At 35.9% G+C, this 16,221-nt stretch overlaps 1 protein-coding gene across 1 annotated transcript in view; it reads left to right on the top strand.

Moving 5' to 3' along the window:
• LOC104625005 (metabotropic glutamate receptor 8-like) overlaps window positions 1–14,078 on the top strand; it is a gene marked incomplete at its 3' end in the record, with an annotated part of 25,740 nt that extends 11,662 nt beyond the window's left edge. Inside the window, exons 3-4 of the mRNA XM_010292523.1 lie at window positions 12,420–13,355; window positions 13,983–14,078. Coding sequence (XP_010290825.1) covers window positions 12,420–13,355; window positions 13,983–14,078 — 1,032 coding nt within the window. The remainder of the gene's footprint in view (window positions 1–12,419; window positions 13,356–13,982) is intronic.
• Between the last annotated feature and the right edge of the window lie 2,143 nt (window positions 14,079–16,221).

Here is a 16,221-nt window from a genome sequence, read left to right as displayed (position 1 = left end):
TTTCTTTTCCTTAGACCTCCTTCCCCTACCATTTCTCAAGGAAGCATTTTCCCTTAACCAAAAGCAATGCAGCAGCTCTACCCGTAACAATATTTTAAATGCATCATTAATTAGCCAAGAAGTAGGAAAAGTATGATCATCAGCATTTCTTATTAACTTTATTCTTATTAAATATTGCTTTCTTAAACAGGTATTCTGTAAAATCTCAAAAAGTTGTCTAAAGAATTTAGCTGTCATGAAAATACATTTAATTTTTTCTGTTTATATGGCCTAGTTATGATCTTATTTTTTTATTTGTGTTAAAAATATTTAATACTTGAAATCTGCCCTAGCACTATAGAAGACAGCTAAAGGGATCTCAAGAGACTACCTAGCCCTTCTGTAAAGTTAGCATCTTTTATACTTATGTTACTCCAAGGATGAAGACTTTACAGCCTCTGAAGGCATTCTCTTCCATTTTTTAACTACCCTTATCACTCTGAAGTGTCTTATAAATACCTGACTTTACTCCTCATTGCAATAATTTAAACCTGTTATTTTTTATTTTATTCAGTATACATTGAACACATCCTCATCCTTTTCATGTATTCAAAGACTGTTTTTTTACGCCCTAGGCTGTGTTATTTCTTCAAGCTATACGACCTGAATTGGTTCAACTTAGTCACATAGATCATGTTTTCCAGACACACTTCTGATCTTTGCTGATTTCCTCTGGCCTCCCCATTTGATTCTGCTTCACACTGAAACACAATGATCCAGCCTTCACGAAGTGCTCTGGCTGAAGTCTCACTCGTGCAGAGTGTAGGAGAAACATCATTTCGTGTATTCATGACTGCAGAGTGGAGGGGAAAGATCATTTTATCTATCTGCATTTCTCAGGATGACATTTGCCCCTTTTGTAACAGTATGACGTTTGTTCAACGTATAATAATCCACTAGAGCCCTGATTTTTTTTTTTTTCTGGAAAGCTGCTATCTCTCTGTCCTTCCTGACCCACAATGTGCTACCTGTTAGTTGTCCATGTTAAACTGCATGCTCCTTTTTTTCACTCTCTGCAGTACTATTTGGAATAACTGTCCTGACCTTCAGCATAGCTTCAGCCTTTTCCCGTGTTATTGCCCAAATTTGATCACTATATACTCTATTCTATCATCCAAACTGCATTGAGTGTTTATTTTAAATATTGAATAATAGCAGACTAAGAATAGACCTTTCCAGGCCCCACCCTGTACCATCCCTTCCATTCTGACAGTGAATCAATGACAAATTTTATCTTCCCACTGCTTTCTGATATAATTTGCACCTAGCCCTAAGGGGCTAGATCTGTTTCAATAGGTTGCTTATGACTGAGAGTGTAATTTGAGACGGTGTCAAAAATCTTTCTAATGTTAAGATAAATGGCACCTAGCTGCTTGCCTCTCATCCACAGTGCCTGTTACCCTCTCACTGAAGGAAACGTGACAGCTCATTGTTGACAGATCCCTTTTGGCTGTTACTTTGTTTTCTCTGTGTTTTTTAAATGTGTATGTTTAGTTCTTTCAGGATGTTTCTGGGAATTCAAGTTAAACTGAATGACTGATAATTCCTTGGCTGCTGCTTTTCCCCCTTTTCGAAGCACAAGCACTAGTTTCCTATTTGCAAGTTCTACCTCCTCAGTTCTTTAAATATTGTAGAATAAATGTCAATATGTTCGGTCCATATGAAAACTCGCGACTCCCTGAAGTACTCTTGTTTTGAACACGGTCATCTTTCTTCCCTCAGTAACAAAGATTTTTTTCCCTCTTTTTCTGACTAGATGTGCTGTGTGGTATTTTCTCTAGCTTAAACTTCTTCCACATGCTTGTTTTTTGCCTGCCAGATCACTAAGTCTCTCCACAGAATTTTCAATTTAATTATTGACTCTTCATTCTAAGCAGCAGCATAGACTTGGCAAAGAGAGCTCTTCCCCTGCTGCTGAAAATCTCGGTATAAAACACAGTCTGTTTTCTGCCAGTTCTGAACTAGTTCAGACTTTCAGACTTTTTATATGTGATTTTGTTACCTGGCTGAAAATGTGTTTAAAGGGCCAGTGTGATTTTCTTTTGTTTATGTAGTGCTGAAAATTCAAAATTAGTATCGAGGAAAGATCTGACGGTTCACTAAGAGGAGCTGGCAAAGAAGATATGAGCTATTACAGTGGAAACCCACCTTAAAGTAATGTCAAAACATACATCTCAACGTTTAGGATTTTGCAGTGCTTCAGGGTAGAATGTACCAGACAAATTAACAGCTTTTTTTCCTAAAACCAGGTTGGACAAATAATGTCAGGAATGGTTTAGGTACAGTGCCTCTTTTCTTGAGACAGGGAAATAAACTCGATCCCTGTATTTCAACCGAGTTTGTCTGTTCCTCTGTCATAGTCAATTAAGGTACAAGGTTGCTGAGGTGAAGACAACTTTGCTCAAAATTTTAAGTGCTTCACTTTGCTGAAACACTCCTTGGAGGCTGAGAAGCACAGGATCACAGGATATTCCAGCTCTGTTTTCTATTATTCTTTGAGAGGTCAGTGATGAAGTTATTGCCTTTGTGCTTTCTGTCTTGCTGCCGCTCACGCTTGGATGGAAAGCTCAGGAAATATATGCAAAATTGCCCTGCTCTTCTTTCAGTTCCCTCATTAAAAATCTTTTTGCTACAATTTCCTCAAAAAGTATCTGTTTGGAGGTGTGCTAAGGCTGCTGACTGCGAAGCTGATCAGTGTTGCCTTATTGTTTTTAGGATGTTATTTTCTGTATTCTGATGATCCTCTGCTTTCTTTTATGGTTTGACTGTGAATTTTTTAAGATTGAGACCATCATTTTTTCTTGCAGATTTGTATAGCCCTTAGTGCAATTGAGGTCTTGGTCTGTGAGCAGTGTGGGAATAAAAATAATATATTGTTTGTGTGTTATTTTGTAGGAAAGGTTGTGCAGGTTGGAATTTAGAGGCACTCATTCTTCAGTCTCATATGCACAACATCTTTTGCACTGACCAAGAAATAGGAAATAGATTAAACAATTTAAAAACAATGGGACGGGATCAAAACTAAAACAAAACCATCAACAACTTTTTTCATACTGAAGTGAGGCTTTTGATATTGGTTAATTTCTAGTTCTAAAATAACAAAATATTACAGATAAGAAAAAAGGTGATAGATAATGTCTTTAACTAGTATCAAATATGTGAAATAATATTAAATATGGACTGATATAAATCTCCTGAAGGTCTAGCCCAGTACGTAGTACAGTGTTTTTGCAGGCCATCGTGTGGGTGCTTGGGGACAGAATTTCCACGCTCTTTGTTTTGATAAAGAAACTCACCTTTAAACCAGAAGAATTATTAAAAGCATGTAATGGTGACTACTTTTTTTAATTAAATGGTGGGATTTATTCAACGAATTATCCTTAAAATTAAAGAAAAAAAGAATCCATGTAAGATTCCTTTAAAGTCAAATGGGAGTTGTGATTAGGCCCTTGTGTTCCTTCTGTTCCTTCTGTTTACTCCGAGCTGTGAGGTGGGGAGGAATCTGAACACCACTGGGAATGAAAGACATCTGACAGACTGGAGAGAAATAGAGTAACTATGGAGTACTGGACTTGGAACAGGCCAACTCAAACTTTAACTTAAGTAACTGTAAATAAAAGCAACAGATTTGGGAGGGAGCATGTTTGTTATGGATATTAAAAGCTTCTTAAAGAAATGCAACTAGCCTGTTAAACTAGTGATGGCATGGACCTTGGGCAGAACTGAGATTATTCTCCAGGCACAAGGAAAGTGATGTTAAAAAATTCTTTGCCAGAACTCAAAGCACTTTCTCAAAGCACTAAATTTTTTGAAGTATGCTTGCAGGCTATTTCTGCATGATCAACTGCAGGAAGAAAAAAGTACTTCCAAACCTTATGGTTTAAATGGGCTTAGTACTAGAGCCGATCAAAACCTATCATTTGACAAAAAAGGGCGACGGTAGAAGGTTTCCTCCCAAAACAGCATTTTCGTAAAGAAAAATCTGAATCTGACAGGTTTTTTTATTTTAACATGTTTAATTATAAGCAAAGTTATAGTACAATCTGCTTTTGGTAGCATATAATGACTTCAGTCCCTGTGTGTACATCATAAGTTATATGTATATGCTCATTAAAACCTCTCCAAGTGCATGTCAGGTACATGTAAGGGCAGTGAGGGCCTTTAGGTAAGGATATGTGATAGAGATTGCCTATGTGAAAATGGTCTGTGTAAAGAATAACTTTGGAAACCTGATTTGCAGTCTGCTCCATTGATAGTAATAATATATTTTCAAAATATAGACAATAGACCATACAAAGCACTTCCAAAAAACTGAAGTCTGCTGATGTCATCTTGTATAGGATATTTCTGCATCATAAAATTATTAAGTAAACAATTGTGGTGGGTTGTTTGTTTGTTTTGTTTTGTTGGTCTCATTTGTTAAATAAAGCTTAAAAATGAATTGTGAATCATGCTTCCAAGAAAGGAAAAAAATCTTGCTTATATTGAATAGAAGTGCCTACTAGATTGCTTTAAAATTCCATCTGATAGTTACAGAGTGCAGTAAGAGTAGCTGCTAATCTCTGCACTTTGTGCTAGTCTTCTTGAGAATAAAATGTTGTTTTGCAGGTATTCCATGCACATTAATAAGTTTGCTCGTTCACAAATTGAAGAAGGGAATATATTGCAGCTCCTTCTACCCTTGTACCAAGGGTCTTTTGGGGTCAGCACTTCTGCAGCCCATCTGTACCAACAAACCACAGGCAGAGAAAAGTAGAAGTAAAAAAAAGTAAAATAAGCAGATCCCAAACCATTCAAAGGCTAGCATTTTAAGACTGTGGTTTTAAGTCTGTATAGCACTAATAAACACTCTTTGTAGATTATGGTACATGTAGATGATGATTCCCTGTTTAAGGTTTCCACAGTATGCTCCTCTATGTAAGTATTCAGCAGTCAGGAATTATATGACTTAACTAGTAGGTCTGGCTTCTTTGAGGTAAAATTACTTCATCAGCACGTTAAATAACGTACTTCCATCGACAAAGCAAGGCTAGTATTAAACCCTTTCTGTTTATGAACATAAAAATCTTTATATTTGTTTACACTGTTCTTTTCTGTTTCTATGCATTACCTCAGAGGATTCTTCCCTTTAATTATTTTGCCCTGAGAATGACTTGTTAATATGGCCAGAACATTAAAAATACATTCTCTTAGCTTTAGTAGTTCCAGAGATTTGAGATATTGTAGTACTGGGAAATGGGAAATGACAAGAAAGATTTTGACAGGCTGAGGAAGCACAGGATTGTTATGATGTTTCTGGTATTAATTCTATGGAAAAATATTGCTCACTTTAAAAAATTTTTAATCAAGCTTTCTAAAATATAAAGTACTTGGTGGGCAAAAAACCTTCCAGACATGAGAGACAGAGATCAGTTATATCCCTACTTAAACTTCTTCCCCACATTTTAAACTTACTTAAGTGCCTCCACCACTCTTGTTTGCACGACATCTTCCCTCCAGCCATTTGCAAAGTTGAGATTCAAGCAGGTTAGATATTTTGCTGAATGTCACTGAGAAAGTCAGACTGTATCAGGGCTGTATAGGGCAATTCTAAGCTTAAAGACCAAAGTTCTTTAACTGTTCTGTAGAACTTCTTTCAAATAATATAAATATCTCCTTCCTTCCTGTAGTCCGGGACATTTTAAATTATACGTGGATATAAATAATTAAGCATACATGCATGTAAATAGGTATTGAAATTTAAATGATGGTAAATTTAACGGTCTGTTTTTCCTTTAGGGGAGCTGTGAGATCGAGATGATAGATGACATGCCTAGGGCAGGTGGATTCACAGTTAGGAGAAATCAGCTTCCATCTGAGTTGTAACAACAACCTGTGCTTCTATTCCTCAAGAAAAAGAAAAAAAATTATTTTCCTTGTAGTATTTCAGACTGGCCCTTTAATGGTCATTGCATCTGTCAAGCTTCTCAGACTCCTCTTCAAACTGATAGTCAACTGCATTAATTTTCAACCAGTATGTGGTAAAACCAAAGACATGATCCCATGTTCTTTGTAAACACCTAGGAATGTCTGGGCCTGAAATTCCAGAAAATGACATCTCAGTTTTTAGGAAAACATCTGTATGGGGTGTATGTAAATAATTTACAGCAATTATGGCAAATTTGGTAATGATAGTGATTTTATACTGCCATTGACAATCTGGATTCATTATGGGGGATTTTTGTTTCTTTTTTTTTTTTTTAATTTAAAACTGTATTTTTTTTGTCCTTGACTTATTTCCCTTCTGCACATGCTTGCTTAAATATTTGTAAGTTTAGTCTGTAAGTATACCCAGCTTTTCTCTAGAGGGATATAATCTGTCTGGCAGAGTGAATGTAATGATCATTATATTTAGGCTCCTAATGAATCCTCTTTAGTTGAACCAGTTTCAGTTTAATTTTGGTTTTTGATGGTTCAGATGACTTGATTGGACAAGGTACATTAGAGACTTGAACTTTTACTGTGAGAATAGGTGCATTAGACAATTGAAAAAGCTAAATATTAGACTAAATTGCCTTAATTCATTCATTTGCTATGCTCTTCTGATGAAGATTTTTGTCAGAAAAGAAATACTTCCAGGAACTAGAGACAAAAATAAGAACAACTCTTAGTGACAGCTGGAGGTGGTATTTCAGTTCTTTGTCTTTTTATAACTAAGGATCTGAATATCTATTAAAAGTTGTATGAATTTATATGTGACAGCCTTGATGCTTCTGCAAGTCTTGGCGAACTGACTACAGAATAAGAAGTTTGCCTGCTTCCACAAGTCTGGTAGAATACACTACTTGCATTCCTGTTTCCAGACCTTGTATAATTCTACTCATTACAATAATATCCTTAAATGTATTTTTCATTATTTTTAATAAATAACTAGCTCGAAGATAAAATTTCAAAAATTAAAATTCCTGCATGTGCTAATATAACATACTCAGAAACATCAAAATATTATCCACCAATGTCCTTGATATAAACTTTCTGAAGGCTGTCCAAATGTCTTTATATTGTCACTGGTTGCTGAATTATGTGAGTAAGTGCTAAATTTTTCCATGATCATTAAGAATGGAAAACAGAGTGGTTTTGCACACATAAATGGTTCAGAAATTATATGTGACCTATTAACAGCATTTTTGATCAGTCTCCTCTGGTTGCTGAGGGCATTGCTAAATGAATGAGTTGCTTAATTATTGGAAGAACATAGATGCCAGGAATGTGAATGTGCTACTTCTACTGTGTCATGTAAATCTCATCTTGTTTTAGCCCAGTTCTCACATCATTAATTTTTAGTTTTATTATTAGATATTAGAGGAAATTGTATTTGTAATGTTTATGAAGGATAGAGGTGTTTACTTGGTTTTGATATGAAATGGCATTTTGTCTGTATTTTAATGGTTTAGTGAACTGTGAATCTTAGAGCTGCAAATTAAAGCAAATTGCAGCTCCATCAGGCAGTTACCTCATCTAGAGATGATTTTTATGTCTATTTAAATAGTAATGAAGCCATTCTCTTTGTGTATCATGATGCATTTCATAGAAAATGAATACATGTCTTACAGACGTGCTGTCATACTCTTTCTGATGTTTTCCGGTAAGTATTGGAATAGTAAAAAATGGAACCTCATCTTAGGGAAATGTGAGGTACTTCATGATAGCACATCAATCTATCAGACACTTTCCAAATTCAGAGAATGTACACAAATAAAATTAATAATAATGTTTAAATTATTATTAATAATAGATACATAGCTAGGGTATTCCAGTCCATCTGACCTAGACGATGAATTCAGATCTATTTAGTAATGAACTTTGCCTTGTCATGTATCATCCTGTAGTGAACAGCAGCTAGAAGATGTCGCATGAAAATGAAGGTGACAAAATAAGTCTTCTAGAAACTATGTTTACCTAAGGCTACTTAATAATGTGAGACTCACCCAGCCTTAGCAAGGTCTGAGCAGTATAAAGAGTGCCGCAGACCCAGATATGTTGATCAGTAAGGGCTGAAGAGATGGGGAACTTTTTCTTTTTTTTCCAATGTAGAAAAACACCTTAATTTCTGTCTGTCTTTTGCCTGGCTTTGTTGGCTTTGTCAGCTCCTTTCCCCCATGAGAATCATGTTTAAAATATGTGCCTAAAGTTAAGCTCCCCTGAAGTCAGTTTTGTAACATTTGAACTTCTAGATCACTTTGGGGCAGGTTTTCCCAAGTATTTAGATTGTGAAAACTGAAGGTGGAAGCATAGTGGGATTTTCAAAAGTACTTAAACAGATAAGGCACTTAAGTCCCATCTAATTAATTAGCTGGATTGAACAAGTTCCCCTTGGCACTTTTGGAAGTTCCACTGCTAAATGTTTATGTCTACAGTAAAAAAAAAAAATTTTCAAAAGAGGCTGAGAATCCAGCAACTCCCTTCAAAGTTTATGACTACTACAGGTTTTCAGCAGTTCTGAAAATTATACAATGTCCCTGGGTCTCTGTTCCCAAATGATCTTCCTTCACGTTCTTGTTTCTTAACAGTTTCTACTATCATTTATTGTCTAAAGTTAATCTCAGAGAAGAAGTGGGATCAATAGTACTATAACCGAAGGATAGAAAAATAATGACACGGGTGAATCTTCTGCAGGGGTTTGAGAAGCCAGCTCTTTTGGTACAGACTTTCAATGACTGAAAAAACTGATAGAGCTTTAAGACCATTGCTGTAATTATGTCTTGTAGTGGATTTCTTTATCACACTTATACTATGCAAAATAATAGCTCAAAAATACATTACAGGCAAAGACTGCTGCAGGTTATGGATAGCTGGGAATGAACCAGCATGACTTTTCAGTCTTTAATTGCTGCATATACAGAAACTCTTAGCAGATCTGTTCGGATGCAATGAAAGCAGTGCTCACTCCGAGGTATAGTTTCTTCTGCCCTTTACTCTGCCTCTATTACAGTAGTGTCTAAATTGCAATCTTAGGGGGTATACACATTAGGATTTCGGTTTCAATCAAGAGTCTGCTTTTGAAATGAATCTGCTAATTATTCCCACTTACCACACTTGCTCATTGTGGAGTGGGTCTCAGGCTATGTGAACTGGATTGCTTTTGGCTGAAACGAAGAGAGAAGATGGTTTCCAGAAGGACATCTAATCTTCTTTAATCATTACTGGGTGTTCAGTCAATTGAACTATGTCAAAAATAGTTCAATATTACCTTCCTTCCCAGACTCTAATTTCAAATGCTGACCAAAGTGAACATCAAGTCTTTAGAGCCAACATCTTTGCTCCACAGATCGGCTCTCACTGTGCCACATTGCTTGTTAATGTAGCTATGAACTGAGTTGTCAGGATGGTTGGATTCATGGGGGAATCCCATCTTTGCACCCACCTCCAGAGTAAAAATCCTACAATGCCAGAATTTTCTCAGATGTGCAAGTATCTTAAAAAGGATCTTCAATTTCAAACACTGGCCAACATTTCTTGGGAATATATCTTCTCTTCCTTGTTTAGATAAAAAATGAAATAAAAAACACATGAGCAAGAACTCCTAATATTTTTGTTAAGAGCTTTTTCAGAAATGTAGGTCAACCTAAAGATGACTGTGTGTTTTGCTTAAAAAAAGTAATCCAGACAAGACAGATTGTAAAGCATAACTTGTATACCTTGTAAGATGCACCTGCACCAGCCATTCATTCTGGTTATTCTCTACATTGATTTAGAATTTTTTTATGCTATAAAAGCCCATTCTTGTTTGACTCGTTCCATCACTAACAGCTAATAGTCCTTATATTCATAATTAATTAAAAAAAAACCCAACTCATTACCCTATATTGCCATGCTGGAAATTATATCTTCTGTAGTTTATGTGTCAGATGTACTAGAACGAACAACATAATATGAATCTTTACCAGTGACCTTCAGAAATAGGAATTTATTGTCAGTTGTGCCAATGGGATGCGTAACCTGAGGCACTCTCATATATTGCTAACCAGGAAGTTTCTAAACATGTTTTTAGTCAATTAAAGCACCGTCAAGACAAAAGTATGTGAAATCATAAGTAGCTGTACAGTAAAATGATATTTTTTCTGTTTTCTTTTATTAAGGTAGAAACTCTGAAAGACACAAAGGAATTCTGTGTACCTATCTAAGCCGTGGACTCACAATATAGTAAATGCGGCTTTAGGATGCTTAATGCCAGATAACAAACACTGTAGCCTCATGGTATTAAATGCTGATCTGGTATAAACTCACTTTGCTAGTTCAAATGTCTTTAAAAAATTGGACACCTTAGCTTTATCCTATCAGGCTTTCTGCCAGATTAGATATTGCCTGTCCATGCCATTCTAAGTTTATACTGGATCAGGTGTTGTGTACTCTCCTGGTGATTCTGTATTGTGTGCTATAATCTGTCAAATATGCAGTACTGTTCTTTTTTTAGTCATCCCAAACTTATCCAGAGATCTGGATTAATGACCATGGCCTCCTGTTGCCCCCATTATCATAGTCTGACTAAATCACAAGCTTTGATGTATTTATTCTCCTAACAACACTGTGAAGGAGAATATGTCTTTGCTATCACACTGATTTCATCATAACATGTTTTCTCTCTTGTCTAGTAAATGAAACAGTAGGGGTTATGCAGGCTTTGAGAATTTCAGAGATTAAAATCAGAAGATTGTAGCAGAGGAGAATATTTTCTTAGAGTGTCAAGTGCTCTGCTAGGGATCTATCAAAGCTGTTTCATGCAACTGGGTTACTCTTATGTTTTTTAGGAAGCTCATTACTTAAACAGTTTCCTTTTAGGTAGTCGCCAGATGCCACATTTTGTGTAATTATCACAGTCCTTGATACAAAATACGGTTACCTTCTCTAGGTTCAGGACTGATCCAAACCCCACTGAAGTCCTTAAGTGACTCTGGGGATTGACAGAGCTGGTTGTATGAGCAAGTTTCTTGTCTCCTTGTTACTGTGTGGTCCCTTTTATGCCCTTTTGAGTGGCAAATAAGAGCAAAGTCCTACACTGTGCAGAAGAGTGGACAAAGCAGACAAAGAGCCTGGATGCTTGCTGCTGCTTTATTCACCCTGCATGGTGCTGCAACTGGTGCTCCGGCGCTCTGAGGAAGGCAAATGAGGCCAGCAATGTTACATTGTGATTTTCTCTCAAATCCGTTGAAAAATTGCTGGAAAAGTAAACTGTTAAGGCCAAAATTATCCCTCTTGATAATTTGTCCTCATTCTGTCCTCCTCCAGAAGAAACTGAAAACATTTTTACTGCTGTTCCACTTATAAATAAAGCCTCCAAATGAATCGTGTTAAGTACTTAATAGTCAAGAACAAGGCAAGTCCTTTGTCCTTAAGTGCTTACCACCTAATAAAGGCATGAAAGGTGGAGCATGAGAGCAACTCAGAGTCATTCTGGTGCCTACGAGTAGCTCTTTGCTCCACACACTGTTCTGGTTTACTCAGTGTGACCTCTGGCAGAACGTGGTTTTACTAAGGGTGGGCTAAGGAGAGCTGGGACCAAACTGGACAATAATTTTAAACAGGAGATGCTTTAAATCCATGAGTTTCCTATTTAGATTTTATTTGGAGGGCATGCAGGAAGAATAGATAAGTGGATGAAAAAAGTATACTTTGTTAATGTGCGGCTGTGGAGAAATCTGGGATTTCCAAAACAAGATTGCATTGTGTGCATCTGTTCTATACTACAAAAAGATCCTTGGACTTTTGAAATCAGGACGACTAAAGTAGTAGCCATGACGACTTTTTCCATTATTATTCAGAAAGCAGTATATACTCATTTTTACCTTCTAGAAATGTAAACAAACCACTCCTGTATTTCAAGACTTGGAAATCAGAAAAGTATAAAATATCCACATTTGTGGATCTTTTTTCTGGCACTCTTTTTTTCTGCCAGAGATGAATCAAGGAGATTTTAATCTTTTTCTTTACTGTACCTGAAACTTATCTGAAACTCGCATAGCTTTATTTTGTAATTAAGTGTTTGAGAACTACTGGTATATTTATATTTGCATGCGATTAACTTTTAAAGCACTGTGTAGAGGGCTTTTTGCTTTTAAACTAACCTAGAGTCAATAAATATCTTTACAGACGTCAATTTGGTCAGCAGTAAAGAGGTAAATAGAAACTAATGACACTCATCAAGCTTGTGGCATGAATGATTTATTGGACACAATCATTTAACACTTTTATAAAGTCAATACAAGGGAAAGGAACAGGTTTCTTATTATGGTAAACTGTATTTGTACTGTCAGCATGTAGTGATTTATGACAAACCTGTGGCCAGGATTAGGATATTATAAATGGGGAAAAATAGAAGGCTCATTAATTTTTTATACCCACAGGTAGAAGACATGCAGTGGGCTAACAGAGAACACACTCATCCAGCATCTGTCTGCAGCCTGCCCTGTAAAGCCGGGGAAAGAAAGAAAACGGTGAAGGGAGTGCCCTGCTGCTGGCACTGCGAGCGCTGTGAGGGGTACCATTACCAGGTGGACGAATTCAACTGTGAACTGTGCCCCATTAATAAGAGGCCAAATGCCAACCGTACGGATTGCCAGCTTATCCCTATAATCAAGCTGGAGTGGCATTCTCCTTGGGCCATAGTGCCCGTCTTCATAGCTATTCTCGGTATAATTGCCACCACCTTTGTGATTGTGACATTTGTCCGGTACAATGACACACCGATTGTCAGGGCCTCTGGACGGGAGCTCAGTTATGTGCTCTTGACTGGGATTTTTCTCTGTTACTCCATTACTTTTTTAATGATTGCAACTCCTGACACAGTGGTCTGCTCGTTTCGAAGGATCTTTTTAGGACTTGGCATGTGTTTCAGCTATGCTGCCTTGCTTACCAAAACAAACAGGATTCACAGAATATTTGAACAAGGTAAAAAATCTGTCACAGCTCCCAAATTTATTAGTCCAGCTTCCCAGCTGGTGATCACTTTCAGCCTCATATCCATGCAGCTTATTGGAGTCTTCATCTGGTTTGCTATCGATCCACCACATACCATCGTAGACTATGGAGAGCAGAGGACACTTGAACCAGAAAATGCAAGGGGCGTTCTCAAATGTGACATTTCAGATCTTTCTCTCATTTGTTCTCTTGGATACAGTATTCTCTTGATGGTCACATGCACTGTTTATGCTATTAAAACAAGAGGGGTTCCAGAGACCTTCAATGAAGCAAAACCCATTGGATTTACTATGTACACAACCTGCATAATTTGGTTAGCTTTTATTCCAATCTTTTTTGGTACAGCCCAATCAGCAGAGAAGGTAAGTGATTATAAGTTTACAAATCAAATACTATCCTTTTTCTGTTTTCATCTCACAATTCTTATAGCACTACAACATTTTCACTCTTACAAATGAATAATTCTGAAAGATAATTGCAAACAAACTCTCAGAATTCATAGATAATAAAAAATATGATTCAAAAGGTAGGTTTCCTACATTTTAACACAAGAAAGTGAATGCGATTGTGGTGTGGCTGGCATAATAATGTTGACATTTTCTCAATATATCCTTAAATGACTGTTTCTTCTAACATTTATTATTACCCTTCAGTGATGCTCTAACCTGTTACATGAAGCATTATAAATCTTTGTTATCACCCACAGATCTGATAGAAATGGTTACATTTCAAAAGTCTAAGAAGACCAACTTACATTTGTCAAAAATAATGAAGAAGAATGCCTGGGCAGAGTGAAAAGAATTACTTTTCTTTCTGGTTGACACATACAGCTTTAAAAAAAAAAAGAATAGGAGTCAATGAAGTGTATGTAAAATCATATGATGCATAATTCACTAATTATTATCTCAGAGCAAAAAGAAAACATTTTCCTGATCTTTTAATGAGAAATTAAATGTTGCGTGCTTGGATATCTGTTATTCCTTGTTCAGTTGGCATGGATCTTTCCTGATATCAGTCATGGTGAGTGGTACAAAATGTGTCGAACATTTAACTCTCCTTCTCTCAGTTCTAATGGGAAGGCAGAGGTAAATGTTGACCATGTTTTTAATCTGTGACGTTTTAATCGTGTGAGGTTTTTAATCTAGCTGATAGTGGTGGAAATGACACGTTAGGTAGGAAAAAGCAATAATACCAGCATCAGTCTTCAAAACTGCAAATCTGCGAGATTTGGAAAATCTTAAAAAGAAATTAAAGTCATCAGTTTTTACATAAACTCTTTCCCCTTTTCTCCTAGCAGGTGTTTTTTGTAATGTTTTAAAATATACATTTTAATTTAATTGGAAAAGTCAACACGTATCCACTTATAATTGCACAGAAGTTTGACATGTCTGTGGTTTAGAGGGCACTCTTGCCTGCAGAATTAAAGAACAGGTCAGTATAGCTTGATAAAATACCTGGTAATTCAAGCAAAGGAATTATATGGGGAAGAAAGTTTGGCAGAAAAACATTTTACTCATTAAAAATTTAAGTAAGAAAGCTTGCTGAATTGGATCAGGGTTGATTTTCATGGCCTTTTGGATTAAGTCAGGGGAAGTGAGTACCAAGGTAATGGCATATCACAGATAAAACAAGTAAAGATAAAAAAAATCCTGTTTAATATAAGAAAACATCTTTAGATGAATTGTATTTAAATTCTGACTTTTTTGTATATGTAGGCTTAAATCAGAAAAATATTTTGTTGTATAAATGTGTGGTACTTTTGATTTTAACAGCTTAGGCCAGTCAGTTTTATGGCAAGTATCTATAACAAAAGAAATGTATGAACATCTTTTTTGCATTTCTTTTATGAAACCTAAAACTGAACACACAAATTATACTCAGTCACACGGCTTCTAACACTAAGTTTCACTTGTTAGTTGCCCTTTTTTTTAAATTATTTGTTATTCTTCAGATAATGACTTTCAGGAGGAAAAAACCAAATTAATATGCTAATACAGTAGCTTTGCACATCAGATAATTCTTTTCACAGTGTTTCTACTTTTTGCTGCAAATAAAAACATGTTTCCACACAGAGTCTTACAGACATCATCATAATAGTTCACGTATTCATACAACTAAATTACTTGTCTGAATAGGACAAAAATGTAATATCTTAGTGCACACACATATACATTGTCTGAAAAAAACTCAAAGTTGCTAGTAGGTTTCTCAGTTAATGCATAACACCAAAAGAATAATTTTAAAAACAAACTGATACATTGTAGAATATCTTAGTTGAAATTTGGTATTATGATCTTTTTCAAGATGAAAGAAATTAAAGTTAGTTGAAATTTGGTATTATGATCTTTTTCAGGATGAAAGAAATGAAAAAGAAAATAAACGTAAACGGACTTTTGTTAGGTGTTTACTCACTTTGCAGTTGATTTTAGAATCCTGAAATTATTTTTTCTTATGGCTTGAGTTTCTTCAGAGAGAACACAGCAATAAGCTGGGGAACTTCAAGTACTTTTTAAAAGCAGTGGTTCCTTTTTTGAAATGTTGACAGTAATAAAATTTAACATAGCATTCATTACAAGCCAGGTGTACTTCCAACTAGCATTCTATTGAACTACTAGCTTTAGACACACTTCTGGTTGAATAAAGAGTAGTTAAAACTTTTCCAAAGTATTTTGAGGAATTTTTATTTTCCTAAACATTACCAGTGTTTACAACAATAGCGGAAGTCATTACACATTTTTTGAAAGAGAGGTTATATGTACTTAATTAAGTATTCCATGAACACAGATTAATTAGAAAGTGTATTGAGAAGCTTTTGTTTTTATTTCACTATCAAAATATTTCCACTGATAAACAAAAAAATAGAACCATTAATGCTAAAAACAAGTGTCTAGATCCAAAACACATAGATCGTTATGAAAAGGCTACATTTACATTTGGTGGTCTTGGGATCAATTCACAAAAGTGTAAATTTGCTAAGAGATTCTGGATAGGACCTAGAGGAGTATAAGCCTGTGCAGTCGTCCATAAATTGAGTGTTGGAGTCCATCAAACTTCAAATATGCATGATGAAGGGCATGTAAATAAGCATAAGTACTTTTCTGCTGACAGGCTGAATCTTGCTGATATGTTCTTGCTGTGAAGCACAGGATGGGAAACTCTCGTCTCTCCACTGTGGAGGATATGCATATGAGGAACTTTGGGTTTCTAGGGGGTTAATACAGCTGAGTT

The sequence above is a fragment of the Phaethon lepturus genome, unplaced genomic scaffold, assembly GCF_000687285.1.
Source record: "Phaethon lepturus isolate BGI_N335 unplaced genomic scaffold, ASM68728v1 scaffold178, whole genome shotgun sequence".
Lineage (NCBI taxonomy): Eukaryota > Metazoa > Chordata > Aves > Phaethontiformes > Phaethontidae > Phaethon > Phaethon lepturus.
Note: the sequence above shows the minus strand (reverse complement) of the source record. Positions and strands in the feature narration are given on the sequence as shown.